This window comes from Gymnogyps californianus, chromosome 1 (genome assembly GCF_018139145.2).
Source record: "Gymnogyps californianus isolate 813 chromosome 1, ASM1813914v2, whole genome shotgun sequence".
Lineage (NCBI taxonomy): Eukaryota > Metazoa > Chordata > Aves > Accipitriformes > Cathartidae > Gymnogyps > Gymnogyps californianus.
Genome location: NC_059471.1, coordinates 85,252,204 through 85,272,619, shown reverse-complemented (window position 1 = coordinate 85,272,619; position 20,416 = coordinate 85,252,204). Strand labels below are relative to the sequence as shown.

Below are 20,416 nucleotides of genomic sequence, written 5' to 3'. Positions count from 1 at the left end.
ATACCAATCCTCAAGAGCATTTTCTATTTTTTTTCTCCCTAGGGAAGCACTACAGTGAGGGATTTGTTTCTAGATGGGCAGCTTCTGGGGAAAAAAAAAAAAAGTCACTTTTAACTCTATGGAAAGTGTATGGCCTTGAAATCTACAGTGACAATGGAAATGAGAGTGGGATAAACCAAATGAAGCCAAAAGAAAACAGAACATAGCGTATCTTCCTCCTTTTAGAAAATGTAACGTAATAAATAGCTACAGCTGTAGTCCTCTGTTTCCCCAGCGTCGTACAAACACAAGCATATTTAAGCATCGATATTGCCCTGCAATTTTTTTCTTTTTTTTTTTTTTTTTTGACTGCTACAGCATTGGCCTCTTATATTCACATCCTTACAGAGCCCAAGTGGTGTCGGCAGCCTGGCCGTGGCGCCCGCGCAGCCTATGCTGAGCTCTGAGAAGACCGATCGTCGTGGGGGCTGCCGTCCGAGTTCTCTGTCTCTCCTTCGGAGATGGCCTGCATCGGCGTGTTGTACAGCCTGCAGCGCACGCTGTACCGGCTGCTGCTGGCTGCCGGAGGCGCCCGCGAGCGCCCCACTCTCGAAGACGCCGACATGGGAAAGCTCTTGGAGGAGAATCCTTCCGCGTTGACCCTAGGGGAGCAGGGGGAGAGCGGGGACAACGCATCGGGGCTCACCGCGGGGGGAGACTCCTCCAGGCTTTGGGGGGCATCTGCCGTCAGCTCTCCAGGAGGCTTGGGCAAAATAGGACTTTTCAGAATTTCCGTGGCGGACATCCTGTAGCTGGAATCGGATCGGCTGCCCTTTTTAAGGAGCAGTAGTTTAAACTCCTCATTGGATGTGTTGGACTTTTTGGCATTCCTGTATATGAGCCCGGGGGACCTCTGACTGCTCACGGGAGTGCCCACGCTGCTGGCCGGTGGCACGTTGCCGACAGGCAGCGTGCTGCTGGCGGGGGGCTGGCTGCTAGTCCCAGACGAAGCTCTCAATCTGTTTCTTACAGAAAGGTCTCCAGAATCCTTTCTCCCGAGAACTTTCCTTTTTGATCTGTAAAAACACAAAGGAACACTCTTTCATACATTGTCTTTGTAGAATAACACTTAATGCTGGTCTGGAGTTTCACAGATTGACTGTGCTTTCATATTAGCTAGAGTTCTCATAATCCCTCTGTCAAATATCAGAGGCTAGCAGTGACTGATGGCACGTTAAGCCGTGATAGCTCCTGTGCAATGAATGAGGCACTGAGCCACAGAGTCCCTCTCAATATCACCCAGCTCTTCCAAAACAATGTATGCACAACCAGCTCTTTATAAAGACGACAGTGCATACAGAGTCTTAGGTAATAATAATACTCAGCTTAACCTATTCAATATCAGAAATCTGTAATTTCAGTTGTGATTGCAAATTTCAGCTGAATACAAAATACTCTAAAATTGAAGAGATGCCTTCTCATCATTCTCACTACGACGACTCGCTCACCAGAATAGAGCTGGTGGGCAGAAGGCAGGAACCACTGTGGGTAGTTTTCTTTGGAGACACGTTATGTTTGTTAGAGAGAACGGCCTGATGTTGTTATCTGTAAAGCATCCTACACATGCCATGAAGATACTCAGAGTGCACACCAGACCATAATAAAGCATCTTTTAAAAGCTGCCTTTTTTAGAAAACTAAACTCAATAAACTAAAGAAGGTAGTTTCAGGACAAGACTTAATCATCGAATAACCATCCTGCAGCTATTGTTAGTGGGTGACTGTGCAGGGCTGCATGTTACCATTTCCCATTGCCGCAAGGTTAGGTCACCTGTGAATGACTGCAAACAGATCCTCGGTAGTGCGGGGTTTGTTTGGTGACACAAAGACATCCTCAGCGTCAGCCTGCGACTCCTCGCTCAGCGGAGACATGATGGACTCGTCGCTTGGAGAAGACTCTTAAACAAGGAAAGAGGCCACGCTACGAGTCAGACCCCGCCGCACTTTGCAACAGCACCACCAATGCGAAGCACCAGCTCGGTTCACAACTGAGTGGCCGATACCACCATACAGACTTTATCCTCTAATCTAAACATCGTGTACGTTGCATGTTGGAGCCCATAAAAGGGGCACAGCTAGGGACCGAAACCGGGATCTCCCGTTTACTGTACAGCTGTGATAATAAGGCTCCCCTGTACCCAGGGTTAGTGCTCCTCCCTTTTCTCTTTTCAGCTGAAATGCAGCACAAGGGAGGAAATAAATATCAGAGAAATACGTTCTGAATACATTGAAAAAGCGTAAAATATCTTTGGGTTGGCTGGCCAGCTAACAGATCAGGGGGGCTCTGCGCTTAAACCTACAGAGGCAAGCTGACTTGCAACTCCAGCCTGCTTTTTGACTCCACTACCAGTCACATCCAAAGCCGCATGATCGGGTGTAACGCAGAAAGAGTTCACAACTGACCTTTCAGTGAAGGCTCATCTGCATCGCCCGCCGTCTCGTCCGCCCTGCCGTCATCAGAGGCACTTTTGGTTGGGATACCTGATGCGATATCGTTTTCCTGCTTGCCACTCACTTCGCCGAGTGAAGTCACTGCTGCCATCTCTGCTTCGTAGCCAATATTCCCAGGCACATGGTGGCTTACATCGGGTTGGTGCTTAAGCTGATCACTGACGGCTGCTCCCTCGGCCTGAGCTGGGCTTTCGCCCACAGGCCCAGCTTCCAGCCTCGCCTCGCCGCCTGCGGAGAGCTCTCGCTGAGCCTGCACTTGCTGAAGGTCGTGCTCTGTTTCTGCTCCCTGGCCGGGTTTCTTTGCTTCGTCATCACCTGTGAGGACAGCTGAGCCCTTCTGAAACCCGTCTGTGGAGATGGCACACCTCTGATTCAGAGTGCTTTCTGGCAAGCGCTCAGCGGCCAGGTGCGTTTCGTCCTTCCCAGGTTTGATTTCAACCAGACCCACGCTTGCTGAAGTTACAGCTTCTCGCTCACAGTTATTCTGCCCGCTGAAAGAGGAGCTTTTCTCTAAAGGCAGCTTTCCGGGGCCCGCTTCTGCTGGGGAAGCGTCAATGTACGACATTATGGCCTCCTCTGTGGAGTACTGGCGCAATACTGGTTTCTTAGCTAAGAGCGGCCTCATTTTGCCTGGAGAAACGTCGGTCGCCATCAAGGCGGTCTCCTGTATGCAGAGCAGGTCTGGGGCGCTGCCTTTCTGTTTCCCTCCTTCAGGCTTGTTGACTGCCCGGAGGTGGACAGACTTGAGAACGGAGGGCGTGATGGCGAGGGCGGAGGGAGGGCTGGGATGCAGGGCTTCCCCGACCGCGCTCTGCTTGCTGTGGCTGAAGGCATGCAGCTGGTGCCTGTGAGCGAAGGGCTTGCTCAAGACGTTGTGAAGAGCACTTAGGTCGAGGTGAGTAGGAGGTATAATTGGAAGTTCGAGGTCTTTGCTCACCGAGGCAGTGCTGTCTTTCGACAGCGGCTGCTGCAGCGACGACTTCCTCTCCGGTACTTTTGGCTTCCTCTTGCTTCCCCCTGGAGACAAGGGTCCCGAAAAGAAAGCGGTCGGAAAAGAAGAGGTGGGTGTCTCCGACTGGCTGGAGTACCCGCTGGAGGGTGAGGCTAACCCCGCCAGCTTCTCGGGGGAAGCCAGCTTAAACTCGTTATCGACGGAGGGGAGGGATGGGGTGGTGGCTCGTGACCCGGACTGGGACGTCTGGGATTCGGAGCTCTCCGGTGACTTGATGCACTCTATGACTGTCGTACCCGTAGCGGTGCTCGAATTGGACAAGGACCTGTAAGGATCGCTGGATTTCAAGTCGTTCAGAAGCCAGAGGTCTGCATAGTGAGGTTGTTCAGCACCTTCGTCTTTAAAGGAGGGGATATCGGCGGCGGCGAACGGAGTGTCCTTTAACCCGCCGTCGCTCTGGTTCGCCCAGGGGAGCTCCTGCTTGGCTGGCAGGTTGGGGCCTTCCACTTGGGAAGGTGTGTTTGAAAACTCAAGGGGCAGCTTCATCTCCCTGGCGGTGTGAGAGACGTGCTGCCCGCCACTGATCTTTGGTTCTTTCTTGTCAGGAAGGTCGGTGCTGCCCTCCGATTTCCTCAAAGATGAGCTGCGTTTTGGTGGGGCTGGCTTTGCCTTTGGTTTCTTCAGTGAGATGCTCTGCCGTCCCTGCCTCCTGTGGCTCACGCACTCCTGCCAGGCGCAGTCAGCCAGGCTGGAGGTCACACTCCCGGTCTGGCCGCTCTCGGAGCCCGAGGCTGCATAGTTGCAAATATAGCTTTTATTACCCTTGAGACCGCAGTCAAAGTGCATGGAGGTATAGTATCCTTCGGTATCCACAGAAAAGTGTGAGCTAGTGTCTGCCTTGTCAGAGGGGGTCTTTTCGAGGAAGCTGTCATAGGTGGCCATGCTGGTGAAGCTGGGGCATCCCAGGCTGTCGGCCTTTGGGCGCTCGGGGCTGAAGTCCTGGCGACAGGAGGCGTCGTGGTGATGGTGCAGGTAGTTCCACTCGCTGTCGCTCGTGTTGCTGTTGTTGGGGTCATCCAGTAAATCTGCCACAGTGGAGGTGAAGGAGCTCGCCCTGTGGCCCCTGACCTTGTCCACGTGGTCACCAAACTGCTCCGTGATGAAGACGCTGGAGTCCTCGTTGGCGTTGGGAGCGGTGTTGAGCGACAGCTCGGAGTCACAGTGCGAAGAGCCTGTCAGTGGAGGAGAGGCGGCAGGAGGAATGGTTTCGGACGTCTGGGAGGGACACGTGGAGCTGCTCCCGCTCCAGTTGCCACTGGAGGACTGGTGGTCATCTTTCTGGTCCATGTGGCTGCTGAGCAGGACTCCTGCTGTGGAGATAGAGTGAATGGGGCTCCCAAAGGTGTCTGAGTTGGACGAAATCTCGCAGCTGCCTGAATCGGCCATCCTTGACAGCCGCGATCTCCCCCTCTCACCGATGCTGTGTTCGGGGCTATGCAGGTGCTGAGGACAAGTTAAACCGATGGGCTGGCACTCTTGTGAACCCTGCTTGCTCAAGACCTCCTTCCCCTTTTTCGGGATCCTCTCCTGGCCAGCTAGGAAGTGCTCTGCTTCGTACCCTGCACTCTTGGCGGTGGCATCCTGATGGCCCTCGCTGGCCCGGGCACCCTCGCGAGGAAGGCTCCGCGAGCGGATGCGGTTGCTTACAGCGGCAGCGAAGACGGCATCCCCGTTGTCCGCCAGCACCAAGATGTTGCCGGCGGAGTGGGAGAGGGAGGCGACGACGCTCTGCCCCCTCTGGGCGCGGATCCGCCGCCGGGAGGGAGCGGCTATCAGGATTTCTTCCGTCTGACACTCCGAGTCTCGGGTCCCTGACCTCCTGCTGCCGGAGCCGGAGAAGTCTGGGTTTGCATGCACAATCACATTGCGCTCTCTCGCCACCGGCGACTCGTCTGAATCTAGGACACACGGAAAGCCGGGTGAGCGGGAGACAGCTCCACGTTTCCTGGCGCGAGACGACCCGCGGAGCAACCCAAGAAGCATTATCTGCTGTATTCTTTCTTTTTTAATCTTGCTGAGCATTGGACCAAATTTAACTTTGCTATAAAGAGTATATAAGGCAGACCTCATCCCGGTGAGGTGGGGAAATTCTCCTAGTCCTGCAATGTGATCTCAGTTCTCCTATTTCTGCAATGTGATCTCATGCGGAGCTAATCTTGCTGTAGTAAATATTAAGAGAAATATTAAGTTTTCGGGTTTTGTCACTCTATTTCAACTAATTAAAGACAGTTTTCAGGAGTGGCTGCTGGACAAAACACTCCGTAAGCTTCTAAAAATAATTCTGTTTTGACTACCTGTCTATTCAGAATTTCCATTATCTGCTTCTTTACTACCAAGAATATTTGCAAGGCAACAGGATCTTTCTTTCATAGGTTCTCTGGTTTCTTTTTCCCTATGATAAACACATTCCTTCTGCTTCCCATCAAGTTTCACGGCAACGGACCGAGATACCAGAGCCATCTCCAGGTGCAGATGAACAGTAAGAAATAACGATCCCGTTTGTTAGTTTCGTTTTGGGTTAATACCAATTTTACACTGGATTTGCCCTCAACGGAGTTGCTCCTAATTTACCTGGGACAAAAAGTGAGGTAAGCCGCTCGATTTCAGGCAAATATGCTTGGTAATAAAGAATGAAAGGAAGGAATCGAGGACGAGCGTGATAAATAAAAGGAACGTTAAGCAAAGTTTCCCGTAGGGTACCAGCAGCTGTCTCTAAGGCGGATATCCAACTGCTCATCTGAGTGAGTTATCCGGCTGTTGTGACAGCTCATCATCACTTTGCTGAGCAACATCTGTCAGTTCTTTACCTTAAGCTCCCCTCACGCAAGAAAAAACTTTCACTTAATCTAGTTACTTTTTATGCACATAACTATGGGTTCATAACAGAAACAAAATGGAAAAAAAAAAAGAACTGATTAACATTTACACGATAAGAGCTGAACACGTACATCTATATTACTCAGTAAGGCCCCCGGTCCGTCAAGGCCATATGGAGTAATATAGCTTCGCTTACTGTAGTAAATCAAAAAAACAAACCACATCATTCCCAAACTCCACAAGCATTTACGCTTTCGAGGTTTCGTTTCTTTGGAAGGCTGGCTACCAGCTCATATCACTGCAATTTAAGTTGGTTAGAAAGCTATCTACGGAAGATTTGTATTTATACTACACCTATTTCTTGTTGCACTCTTCTGGGGATGCCAGAGATGGTTTTCCTCCTCCTCAACTTTCGTCTCCGCTGTAGTACAGATTGTGAATGAACAAGAGAGCAGCGTATACTAGCCTCTCTGTCAAAACCAACTCCTGCAACCCATAAATAGGTCTCATTAGCCTTTAGAAATAGTAAACAAATTTTCATGGCTGGAACACAGTGGAGGTATGTGAGCTTGGATTAAGCCTGTGAATAAACATAAGGGAGCCCTTATGTAGCTCTTATGTAAATTATATCACAGTATATCACAGTTTTACATCTAATTCCAGCTCCCCCTCAGCAGCCTGGTCTGCCAAAAATAACAGAAGGCATTTAAAAAAAAAAAAAAAGAAAAGAAAAGAAAAGAAAATCAGGAAGGAAAATAGAGTTGAGAGCTCTTGGTAACAGGGCATCTTTCTTATAGCTATTTATCCATCTGTCATAGGGACAATGACAGTAACTTGTCTGCAAAGAGTAATCTGTTCAGCTATAGCCTGACTTATTTTAAGCAACTAAGCGTAAGAAAACAATTTAAGGTTATAATGCCATATTGCAGTAGTTGGGCGCTTCTTAGGAGACCAATATGCCAAGGGGGCTAACATTTCAAAAAGGAAGGAGACAGCTAAAATGGGGCCAAGTCCCTGTGCAAGTTGAGAGAGCATTCTTCGTGACGATGACACGTGGCCAAGGGTGACATAAATGGGCAGCTGCTATTTATTTGCATATGTCAGTAAGTGGCCTGATTTTCGCAAGTGCTCAGCACATGGCGGGATGCGTGGGAGTCCACTCTGGGAATCGGGTCACACAGTCAATCATGATCCTCAGTTTGGATTTAGGAGCCCAAGTTCACAGCCACATTTATTTATGACCACAGTCATACAGAATAGGCGAGAATTCCTCGTTTTCTTTGTTTCCATGGCATTAGCACAGGCAAGTGCCTTTCACTTTGTTTTTTTACACTGTGTTGTCAAAATAAAGTTAAAAGGAGGCCCCCCAGAAGACCAGTCCCCATCTGCGCTGGCTTTTTGCACAACTGTACACTCATGCTCTCTAAAGTTGACGTGGGACAGGTCGGAAAAAATGTGCCAGGTCCATAAAAACACTAACATAAGGATCGCTGGTACAGTGGTTTGTAATCTTAAGAAAAACGAACAAACTAAACCAAACAAAAGGAAAAAAAAATCCTGATAAGAAGCTCTATTTTAGTAGCGTATAATTATAGAAAACATAATTATACACAGACATACACGTACATATTACACTACATAACAATGTAAAACATTAAAAAGTAACTTTCTTGTAAAAGTTCTTCTTGAAATCTACTACAGTGAAATAGAGGCTTCAGACAGATGTCCTGTAACCACCAATGCCCCTGGAATAAGCAGAGGAAGAACTTTCTTTAATATGGAACAGAAGTGCTGTAAACTCCAACAACAGTCATTTTCAAAAAAGTGAACGTTTCTCAGGGTTGGGAGAAGCTTAAAAAACAAAAACAGAGAACTGAAAGCAAACTCTTTGAAATGAAAAATCAATATCAGCATCATTGCTGGTTTTCCAGCAACTGTGAGTTAGCCAAACATGCTCTGTGCGCCAGACGCATGGGGGTCATCTCTGAGAGGAAAGTGGAAGAGGGTATATCCTCCCCGTGACGCATACAAATTATTCCCATTAGTGCTAATGAGAATGATACACATAAACATCCAGAAGATTACATACCATTCTTGATCTGTAAAACTGATCAGTGGAAATTTGGTTCCAATGTATGGCAGGTGGAGTCTAGGCAAAAATGGCTATTACTGGAAAAGTTAACATTGGTCTCACACCTAACTCTCCTCTCAACTGCATTAGGTGACATTAGCCATGCTAGAAAGCCTACACCAGTTAGGGTCCTATATTGAATCTAGAAAGAGCATCATTTTAACACCAGCTTTACCTCATGGAAACACACCACACTATCTGTGACTTTCCACAGGGATTTCTATCGGCAGTGCCCAACCTGCGATCTCGACCAGCCAGCTCCCAACCTCCAGCCCAGCAGGGCCTATGCAGGCAGCTCTGCCGGCCGGCCGCCTTTCCTCCCGTGGGGCCCCGGCTGGCCAGAAGCACCGTCCCGGTGGCAGGGACACTCGCTCCTGGCTGCCGCCTCCCCGGGTGGGCAGAGCTGGTGGCACTGTGCAGTGTCACCTCTGCTGCTGGGGCGGAAGGGAACCGGGACCGCATTGCCGTCACCAGGAGGATTCATGCAGCTGATGGTGGAGCAGATGGGGACTTGTCACCGTGACACTGTAGGACAGACGTGCTGCAAGCCCAAAAGCCCAGAGCCCCTTGGCTGGGGGGCTGAAGATGGACTGTGGGCATACAGCCCTCCCCAGCACCATGGTGAACCCCGCAGTCTGTCTTGCAGGAAGGCTGGGCACCGCTGATAGACACGGGAAAGAGCAATGGGATGTGAGGGGCTGTGACCTCCCCCCCAACCCCCCAGTTACTGGGAAAATAGAATTAAATACAAATATTTTCTCTGGGGAATGAAGGCTAACTGAAAGCTCCCTGCTTTTTTCCTGATTGTTTATATTCAAGTCTATAACCATGAAAGTCAGCCCACTTTATGCTCTTACGTTAATCAAAACTTGGTGCGAAATATTATTGAGGAAAACTCAGATCAACTTTATGTTTACCATAGCCCTCTGGAAGGAGAGAAAGAGAAAAAGAGAAAGAGAAAAACAGCCTGATTTTTGATGCTGGAAATAAGTCATCTATCACATTTAATAAGTGATATACCTGCTGCTTCTATAAACAAATTCTCCTTCAAATAAATCTAGTCAAATGTATCCAAATGTTATAGAAATAAAAGAAAATGCCATTACTATACCTTCAGCATAGCTGCATGTAAAGAGATCTCAGAGCGATGGTTTGCATGCTACACAGTCATGCCTCGCATGTTTAAAGCACTGCAAATAGTAGCCTACATTCTCTAGTTTCTCTTCTCCTGCTACACATGATAATCATATGATTAATTTTGGTGGCTTTCTGCATTATTTCAGTCAGCTACATTCAAAAAGTTATTTGAGGTCTTTGTAAATACAGACTGTAGGTTATATACACAACAAAAGTACATTGTTTATACAGGGAACCAGTGTTACGTTACACTGTATAACATGACTCTGAAAATACGGGCCAAATTAATCCTAGATGCGGCTTCAGTGACTCCAGCGGTCATGCATGAGGGATGAATTTAGCCCACTGTCTTCCAGAAACTAAATCCTCAAGCTAGGGTCTTTGCCCCCAGACTGCATAATCCTGTGACTTCAAATAAATTAAACAAAATAAGTACTTGACCTCCCTTGAACCATGCAATAAATACAAAAAGAAATAGAAGAGATTTGTACCAGTGACATTGATGGGGATAATGCAAGAAGAAATCACTTGGGCATCTTGTTTCATTTTCTCCTCTGGAGTTGGGAGAGGTAGTGCTTTACTCCAATTGGTTTGTTTATCCAGTGTAGAAGGGATATTATGTATTGGATTTTTCGGCCTCTGCCCTAACATGACATCTGTATCTTCGTCCTCTGGTGGATGGGACTGCAAATGAATACATTCAAAATCAGTGTCTCCCACTCAGGCACACGAGGCTAATTTTGAAACAAAGCAGACACACAGATCAGAAATCAATTACAGGGATGCAAGGAGGAATCGTTCTAGCCAAGTCACACAGCACAAGCTATTCTCCAATGGAAAAGTAACATCCTGCTAATAGGAGGAAACTACCTCAACATACTGGAATTCAGGGTATTTACAGTGACATTTACAAGACATCTCCTCCGTCAGAAGGGGCACGTCTTGCATTCGTGGGCAGCCGTCGCAAGCGTGCCCTCAATTACCATCAGTGTTAGACACATGGGCCCTCATTTGCATCTGCAACCTTTTGAACACCCGAGTCTGCTGATGACTAGCGAGGACTGGCCCCACATAACCATTAGTTTGAGGACAAGCATCAGAAGGCCCAAAGCTTTAAAGAAGACCCCTCCGTACTTCAGAAAACCACTTGCATTTCATTTTTACAAACTCAGACCATGAGCAGACCGAAGTTGCAGCCACCCAGCAGCTATGTGGTGGGAAGCGGCAGGCGTTAACAGTGCCGGGGCGGGGGGACAGTGGCCAAAGAGAAGAGTAGCCACCACCAGAAGAAATTCAAAGGATTATTTAGAAACCATGCACATTTTTACAGCATGCTACGAGAAGCGCTAGGTACGGAAGATAAAGAAACGGAGAGAAAAGTAAACTGCATGGAAGAAACACAGATGGTTTGTTTTCTTTTAGAAGAAATAACAAATCCCCCAACAACACCCTGTCTGGCAAAGCCGCTATAATTTCTTCTAGTAAAAAAGAAATAAATTAAGTGCATTTTCATGTAGTGCTGGCTACCAACTCGGGTTTGGGGGTCTCTCTGTTTACAAAAAAAGGTTTCTGTTTTGTTTGGAAGGGACAGAGCGGAGAAACACTTACCTTTTTCTGCCTAATTTCCCTCCCTTTTTCCATTAATACATTCTTCTATAAGCTGTGACAACTCTTCAACCAGCCCAGGACGTCCATCTGCCTCTCGGTTTTTAAAAATGAAGTGCAATCCCTTTCAGGCCGGCTTTCTCTTCAGTCCTGAATTCCCAGCTGCTTAACTACCAGCCTTCCCCCTCATGCCTGCTGTTTACACTTCATTTGCCAGTTTTAGTTTTGGTAGCAAACACGGTGAAGATAAAATATTGCTCTCCGGCTCCTTGGCAGGGTGTTGAGCCGGCGGGTGTTGAACACGGCAGGATCACGCCTGGGCTGCCATTGTACTTCTGCCATTCCTCCGCCCAGGCTCCTCACAAATCCCAGGGGAATTAACCGTCTCAGGCTTGCCAAACAGCATTTACGCCCCGGCCCCAAAAAGCATTTAAGATCTTAACTCGGCAGCTACTATTTAAACTGTTGGAGGGCACTTACTTACCTCTCCAGTGTCACCTCCCGCAGCACCCCGAGACCCGAGATAACACACGCTTCCTCCTCCTCCCGCCCACAGAAAACCCCCTTTTCCCACGTAGGATTTCAGTCAAACATCGCAGCCTTCTTTCTGCCTGCAGCTTTTGTGCCGATCCCCGGCAGACGTGAATAGCTCATATAAACTTCAAGCACAAAAGACTTTGTTTCCTAGGTAACTCCCTCCCCCAAAAGTTTCATGCATGCATGCAAAAAAAAAAAACCCCTTGCACACACGCATGGACACACGGACGGACACACGCACATGGACACACACACACACACACACGGACACACACACACACGGAGGCTGCATTTGTTGCCGATTCCTCCCCTGGATGACAATGAAGCGCTGGACAAAGCGGGCGAAGTGACCCTGGCTGCCAGAGCTCCTCCTCTCCAAACAGTGGCATCACCAAATGGCCAGAGCATAAATACCCGCTGTCGTGCTGGCATTGCCTGAACAATTTCTTACCATTTAGGAAAAAAAGAAGAAAAGGGGCAGTTTGGCAAAAACATTGCAAGAGAATGAAATGCAGTCGCTAACGCTATCGAGTCTGTCCCCATTCAGGCCTTTTAAAGGAGGCGATAGGAGGAGGTGGCCTTGTGGCCACGAGCTCCTGAAACCCATCCAAGGTGACAAATGAAAGAGTGGGGGGAAAAAAAGGTCATTATTGTGTCTTACTGACATGAGAAAAACAGAAAAGGCTTCTTTTAGCGCAGTAAAGTTAGCAAGTGAAAAGCAAGCAAGAGAAAGGGTTAGGATCTGGAAGGGAGAAGAGTGAGACAGGGCTGTTAGTTGAGGATTGCTTGTTTTTCCAGTACCTTTCTACTCCAGGGGGTCATGTGGCAACACTCAATTGGGGAGGGCGAACGGGTGCTGTTAAACTATAAATGTGAAATGTAAAAAAAAAAAAAAAAAAAAAAAATTTAAAAACATACACAAAACGTTTCTGGTAAAAGCACATCATTTTTGTCTGGATAAATTAGCATCAGAGGCAAAACAAGCTGAGATTTCCACCCTATTTCCTGCTGATGGGTTTGTTCCCCAGAACAGACTACTCCTCTACAAAATGCAGCTCAAGCAACTGTGCCCACAGAGTGGTTTGGACCCCTGTGAAGTCTGTGCTGATTTTGCTTACTCAGATTAGACAAAACTGCAGTGAAATTGGTTCAACCTCCTTGTACAGACATGCTTAAATTGTCCCAAGAATGCCTTGTATTGATTTGGTAACTCAAACTGTGTACTGCCGGGAGCTGAAGCCGTGCAAGCTACATATCCAATTGCATTATAAATGATCTATTTCATAATATAAGGGAAATTTTTTGCATGAGGTATTTAAGCAATGGATATAAATAATGCTGTTCCTGAGGGTGATTTATCAAATACATTGATTGCTAAGGTTTTCTGATGTTATCATTACATCTCTAAGGTTGCGATCATTGTGTCAGGGTGAGAACGGCCAATTGGCTTTTTGTCACTTTTTATAACGCTTGAAAGGACAAACAGTGATGTCCACGATGTCCTGGGTCTCGCTGAATCCCTGCACCTCTGAAATCCTCTTCTGGCAGAAACGCTGGTTTGTTTGTTGCAATGTCCTGTTTTCAGAACCAAAGAGTGAAGGATGACTTCTTTTGAAACAGGAAATAAAACAAAAAAGGAGATAAAGAAAACAGGACTGTTCATCACACTGGAAAGCTCTAGCACGTGTTTCTCAGTGGGGGTTATTATCTCTCCCTGCATTAGTTAGCAGACCTGCCAAATAATCCTATGAATGTTTTTCCTTCCGGTCATTATCAACACCACCGTGATGGATGAACCACAAACCTCAGTTTGAAAGACTTTGCATTATATGGTCTCCTCTCAAAAAAAAAAGCTGTGGTGAGTCTCAAAAGGCCTAATTCTCCTTCTTGTCCTACTCTCTTCCTAGATATGCAACACCTGCTGCTTTGCCCTGGTCCCATGTGCAGGACTAAAACCACGGGAAGCCCCCATATGAGCTGCCCATAAGCCTTACAGGAGAGCAGAGGGGGGGAATCAAAAAAGGACTGTTCCCAGTTAACATTTCCAGTAGGTTAGTTTCTATCCAGGTCAGTGCAAAACCCGTTCTCCCAAGCTGGGAAAAGTCCTGTCACAGGAGAAACACATCTGTTCATGCAGCAAAGGCTGTGGAGATACATCAACCAGTTCAGTCTACTTTTCAGATACCCAAGGATGATTTTACCCTTGGTCCTCCGTCCGAGTTTCCAGTCACCTGCTCTGAGCAGATTGACTGCAGTTAATGGGATCAGGATTTGAACTGAAATTCAGCTTCCCCGTGGAAGGTGTCGGAGGATCTCTGGGGAGGGTCGAGACAGGGGGAGACAAATGCTGCTGAGGTGACAAGAGGATATGAAAATCTTTGCAATGTCCCACAAAGGCCTATGATGGCCCTAGTCAGCACACAAAGAGAAGAGGACAGGAGGGACCTCCCGCCCCGAGCTCCGAGCACAGCTACATGCACAAGCCACTCAGGGACAAACTTTCCCAGGAGAAACAGCAGGACCTCGACTTTGGCCTCAAGCAAGGAGTGGCTACCCGTCTGTCTGTCCTGTCAGTGCGGGGCTTTCCTACTTCCCCCGGGTGCCGCTCTGCCTGACACCTCCAAGAAAACACCCGTCCAGTTACGTGTACCCACAGCCATCATTTGATGTGCCAAAGTCTCAGGTCCCTGTTTAAGCATGGCAGGACAAACTTCCTAGGTAGGTTCCTACCATGAAGAGGTAGGACAAAAATGGAGGTGACCGGCAAAATTTCAGCTCCTGTTGTCACAGCGGTGCTCCTGAGAAAGCCGGTGCCACCACTACCTCACCAAGGGGTCCCGAGGTCACCCACTGCCTGCTCCCGCGTGGTACCCACCGCTGGGCAGCCAAGGCACACTGGCATATAGCAGCAGCCTCAACATTTTGACACCTCCACGCTGGGGGAGAGAGCGAGCTGCCGCTCTTCATATGTTCTCATTCACTCAGAAGACCAGAATATCTCTAAATGTCCTGAGTAAACACGTAATTAAGCAAGAAATTATTATTATATACCCAAGGCTGTTCTGGTCTGATGGGCAAATCTGCAGTTAGGCAGTTTTCAAAGTGAATTTCTTTTGTGTGGGTGTGCTTGGCAAACAGCAACAGTGATAATCAATCTGTTAAATACAAAGCTAGAATACTTTAAATAGGCATTTTTCTTTAATGGGCTAAGATTGCTTTGAAACCAAACTGGTGTGTAATTGCTTGAATAGGGATTTATTCTGCAGTCACTGAGAAATGTGAGCATCTTTATTTTCTGAGCTATCCCATCAACTTCACTTGCAGAGGTGCCATTGTGCTCGTGAAACTGCTTTGCAGTAAAAATCTTGGTTGCATATGCATGTGATCTGATTTCTCAGTGCTCCGCGTCTCTTCGATGTGAAAGTCATTGGTTTCTGTGCACTACAACAAAAAATTCAGATGTTCAAGTCTGAACTAGTCAACAAGGCTTCCCCTATAGAGGAAGAGAAAGCGGCATTGTCGCAGAACAATTCAGCTCACCTTCCTTCAGCACCTAATGCGGGGCGAGATGAAGCGACCCTGAACACTCTCCCCACTGATTTTAGGAAGAGCCTAATGTTACTCGCAGGTACCTAAGTCAGGACACATGATTCACCCTTTTAGCGAATGAAAATCTTAAACCCCATCAGTGCAGTGACAAAGGAGCAATTTGGCAGTCGACAAACTTGCCAGCCTGGCAATTTATGGGCCTGCCCTATTTACTGTCCCAGAGCTGGGATCCGGAGGAGGAAATGAATGGGCCAATAACAGGACAAAAATGCCACTTCAGCCCCTCTTCTGTTTTCCATCCCCCAAAGCTTTGAGATGCCCCTGTTGTTTGGGATCTTCAAGATACAAGGGAAGACTAGTGCAAGAAGCATCATTTGCATTAAATCATGCACCTAGCCTGCCTTACCTATAGTAATACCATTACAGGAGATACTGGGATTTCAAAGTTAGTACAGAGGGCATATTGAACACAGTGCAATGGCGAGGGGAAAAACATAAACGCAAGAATAAAGAACTAATTTTTCTTCAGGTAATTAAAGATGACTTGAGAATGCTAAAGCCTCATCAAGAGCATTTATCCTCAACATGTTTGTCAAATTTAGGCACGGCTGAGTTGATTCCTTCCCCCTCAGCTCTGTTTGGCCATGTAGGCAAGGTGTTGCCTCACAGGAAATCTCGGTGGCTGAGTCACAACCGCCAGCAGCACAGGGCCGGTGCTGGCAGTGCCGACACAGCCTTGGCGAGGGCAGGAGGCGGCTAGCAGCACAGCGCTATTCTCCAGAGGACTATTTTTGACTCCTGCCGCCTAAAGGTTGCAGCTAACAAAAAGCATAAGGGATCAATATTATTTCTGACTTTAGGCTTCTGTAGCACCAGGTGGGGGAAATTTCCTTCCCAGGATGACCTTATGAATAAAGCGGGTGATATTCACCCGAGGAGAGCATTGGCATGTAGCTTCACCATCCACAAGCTTCATATATGGTCCATTTCCAGCAGCAAAGAGAACATACATACAGGATGCTTTCACCCTACGTGAGCACAGAAATAATATGTACTTATTAACAGTACATCCTGGCTTCTTGTTGGAAAGCAATCATTCACGTACTGGGAAGGTAACATGTAGAGTAAGTGTGAAATAGCGTTTAATCCCACGTTCACATGGGTTGAGTACTGACTCCTGCGGCCCTGGATGAAACCTCCCTGTCTCCCTTTCTCTGCCTGTAAAATGGAGAGCCTGCTGCTTCATTAACTTACAGGAGTTAAGGAAAATGGTATTGATTTACATGCTGGAAAAATTAAAGGTCTGGTAAAAGGACAAGAAATACTAATAAAAGGTTAGCAGTTTTCCAGTGTTTTCAGAGCACAGTTGACTACTTAATTAGAAATTAATGTTCCTACCTATACAGCAGCTTTCTTATGCAGTCAACTGATGCTGAAGAGAAAATAACAGGAATATTTCTGACCATGCTATTTCTGCTGCAAAACACAACCCTGCTCACCTGCCTGCTCCCAACATTTATATTTCCATATGTTTCATTCTCCTCAAGTTTTTGTTTTATTTGCTTGTAGGTGTTTCCTTTTCTTTTGGAGCATCACAAATGCGATCTATTAAAGTACTGACAATCCTTTAACGATTAATGTACTTCTCCAATGTTTTGACAAGGTAAAGACAAAAATAAGATGTGTTTTCTGACAGAAGTCATACCACACATGGCATTCCAGCAGACGAAGGTACAAAATAATCATCCCACGATACAGGGCAGTAGGTATTAGGCTCATTGCACAAATAGTGCTATACAGGTTCATTCTGACGAATAATGCCAGGTAGGTTTTATTTCTAATAGCTACAGGCAGGATTTGCACACAGAAAGTGCATAGCCCAACTTGTGCCCGGTCCTCAACTCAGTTATTTTTTACTGAGGCTTCGTATGGCTTCAGCACAAAACTGTGTGAAAGTTAGTACGTTCAGTGGTGCTTCCCTTTGCTATACAAAGCATCCTAAAGCAGAGCATAGGGAATATTTTTGAAATGGTAGGGAGATGGAATAAAATTACCTGACGCATTATTTTCTCTTCACATTTGCTCTAGCTGAGGTCTCAGGGAGAGGTAAAGCCTGGCTGGAAAACAACCTCCTGCTTCTTATCCCTTAGATTTGTGCTCAGATTATAATTATGGACAAACTGACACTGAACTTTGTGCAACTGTGAGTGTGAATTTCCAAATACTGAGTTCCTTGCTCCATCTCCCTTGTTTTATTATAACAGCTGTGCCACGAGGGGTTTGAGCAAGTGTGGTCCCATGACATTCTGAACTTGAACACTGAGATTTCGGAGCCTGGCCGGATGGACTTGGGGAAACCAGAGAAAGAAATAACGCAGAGAAAATGAAAGAGAAGGCTGAAATGCAGTTGGAATGACACAGCATCTTCACACTCAGTGACTGGCCTCAGCAGTGCTACAGGCAGGGTTGTCATGGGAACATGTATAAGAAATATTTCCCTCATTTTAGCAAGTCCATAACTTCCTCATACTCTCTTCAGTTTATTCTTGTTTCTTTTTTTTTTTCTTTCTTCATTGGCAAAAATGCCTGAATGAATGATACTTATAAATGTGTTTGTTTGTATAGTTCTTCTGTGTAAAGAGAGGCTAAGTATGCTAGAGTTTTTCAGCTTTAAAAATGAATGACTGGGATGGATAGAAAAGTAAACTCAAGTCTGCAAAACCAGGAGGGGCATGGAGAAAGGGAATGAGGAAGCAATGCTTACTGTTTCTCACAGTCTAAGAACTAGAAGGGATCTGATGAAATTATGAGGCATCGGGTTTGAAACAAACAAAAGATACATTTTCATACAGATTGTTAAAGTCATTGTCACAAGATGCTGTTGAGGCCAAAGGTGTAAATTTGCTGAAAAAATGGATTAAACAAGTCTCAAAATCAACGCAGACAGGTTCCTTGGTGGCTATTATTCTCTGTTTGATCTCTGGCTCAGGAGCTCTGTAACCAATTTCTGTATGAAACTGGAAGGATAAATCACGGGACAATAAATGGCATAAACCATGCCTTGTTTTTATACTCTTTCCTGAAGGATCCCCTTCTCGCCTCTGGGCTAAGCGGACCTTTCATCAGACAAATCAGGGCAGTTCCTGTAACAAGAGTAGACTATAAAGCTAACTCCAAACTTGTCTTGCCTGGGACAGAAAAGATCCCATGTCATTTCTAGTTCTCTACTCCTTCTCCATGACAAAATGATCGTGTGATGGAACAGCCCAAAACGTCCCTCCAGACCCATTTACACTGGCATTAGTTGCTTTGGACTTGAATTCATTTGGTCTTTCTTGGAATTTGTGGGGCTTTGGCATCTTCCTCCCTGTAAAGACAGTCATGCTTAAAAGTGAATCTTCACCTGTTGTGCTTGATTTTCTCTAGCTTTACTGTGCAATATGCAAGATCTTTGGAAAAGCTCATAGCCACCTAATTGGTAGCAATAAAAACAGCAGCCAAAAGGTACAAATGTGGAAGCCTTGGCTGGTCTCAGACATAGGTGACCTGTTTTGCAGTAGCTTTCAGTAGTGATAGTTCTCACAGGTCTCACAGTGGTAATTTGAACATTTCTCAAAATCAAGCCACTTATTTCAGTACCTTAATGTATGCATTTAACTTAGATGGTCAGTTTGGAAAAGTCAGATCCTGTAACTTTTAAAAATTTTCCAGCTTCTCGTTGATACCTTTCGTAATTTAAAAGAAACAATCCCTTTCCTAATTCATAAGAAACACAGAAAGGGGCTTTTATTGTTGTTTAGTATTGCTTTCACCAGCATCTTTCCAATGCATCAGAAAAGTGGAATACACAATAGACTGCTATGCCATGAATAAAAATTCTTGTGGGATTTAACATCTTTAGTTCATTGTTGAATAGATGATACAATCGACTGGAATCAGATATCAAACATTACTGACAGTCCCTGAAGCAGATACGCATTTGCAGATGTCAAAAAGCTTATGCCAAAAAGGGCAAGCTAGCCAATAACAGCATTCTCAACTTTCTCTTGTAATGATATCATTAAGTCATGAAGGCTGGCACAATATCAATTAGCTATTCATTGTTGCAGTGTCTTGTAAAAATCTCTGATTAACCTTGTGCCAGACAGAGCGTTCATGTGCAGCTTCATCTTCCCTTATTCTCTCTAATTTTTAGGGTTGCCCCACGAACAAGGAGTTCTCTCAGAAATGGGTCAAGGCACTTTGAAGTACTCTGGCCTTGGCCTATTTGCAATTACCAAAGCAGAACATTGCCAGATGCCTTGAAATTGATAGGATGACAACCTCCAAGCAGCTCTTGTTTGCTCCTCCTTAGGGGAACACTGAACCTGGTCAGCTTCCAACAAAAGGCCCAGTATGGGTGGGCACAAAGCTTAATGTTTTCCCTCTTGAAAAGAAAAAGGTGGACTTGGTGATAAAGCCAAGACATCTGCATTCAGCATGACTTAATTTTGCCAACTAATACAGGACTCAGAGGGTTGTTCACTATTTATTATTATTTTGTGTTCCACAGATGGAAGTAATGTCTAAAACACACTGGTTGTTTTCCAAACACAGCAAAGATTCAGGCCTTTCGCCACCGAGTATGCAATTTCAAAAGACATGCCTTGTTCCCCATCTGATACTAACTAAGAGAGCTTTATATTCAATATATTGTCCAAACTATTATCTGTAACTAGTTCTGATCCATAATGTGGGGTCACCTCTCCTTTACGTTTCAATCACCCTACAACAGCAGTAGCTTTGATGATGACTTATAAAGAAGAAACAGGTAAGCCTGTTTCTCCTTTCTGGCTTCCAACTCTTTTCTATGCTGTCCCTTAACATCAGGGTATCTTCTTTCAGTTGAATCATAAGGCCTGCAAATTTAACCAGTTCAAAGCCTGCAGTGATGGTGATGCTTTCCTCAAAATTATCCAGAGAAGCAGCCAAAAAACCAGAATAGTCAAACTAATCAGAACCTTATCATGCAGTTCATGCTTTCAGATGAGAAACACAACTCTTCCTATGGGCTGGCTAGCTGACGTTTTTGTCCCTGGACAGATGCTTTACACTGTGACTCCTTTACCATTATAGTATTTCCATATGGTTAATATAATG

General features: G+C 46.1%; 1 protein-coding gene across 1 annotated transcript in view; it reads right to left on the bottom strand.

The window, feature by feature from the left end:
* Nucleotides 1–360: 360 nt before the first annotated feature.
* Nucleotides 361–20,416, bottom strand: part of NHS (NHS actin remodeling regulator) — a 260,992-nt gene continuing 240,936 nt past the window's right edge. Inside the window, exons 4-9 of the mRNA XM_050904539.1 lie at nucleotides 12,530–12,592; nucleotides 10,078–10,270; nucleotides 6,673–6,804; nucleotides 2,442–5,399; nucleotides 1,810–1,936; nucleotides 361–1,055 (exon numbers count right to left, since the gene is read on the bottom strand). Of these exons, the coding sequence (XP_050760496.1) occupies nucleotides 431–1,055; nucleotides 1,810–1,936; nucleotides 2,442–5,399; nucleotides 6,673–6,804; nucleotides 10,078–10,270; nucleotides 12,530–12,592 (4,098 nt within the window). The 3' untranslated portion in view covers nucleotides 361–430. The remainder of the gene's footprint in view (nucleotides 1,056–1,809; nucleotides 1,937–2,441; nucleotides 5,400–6,672; nucleotides 6,805–10,077; nucleotides 10,271–12,529; nucleotides 12,593–20,416) is intronic.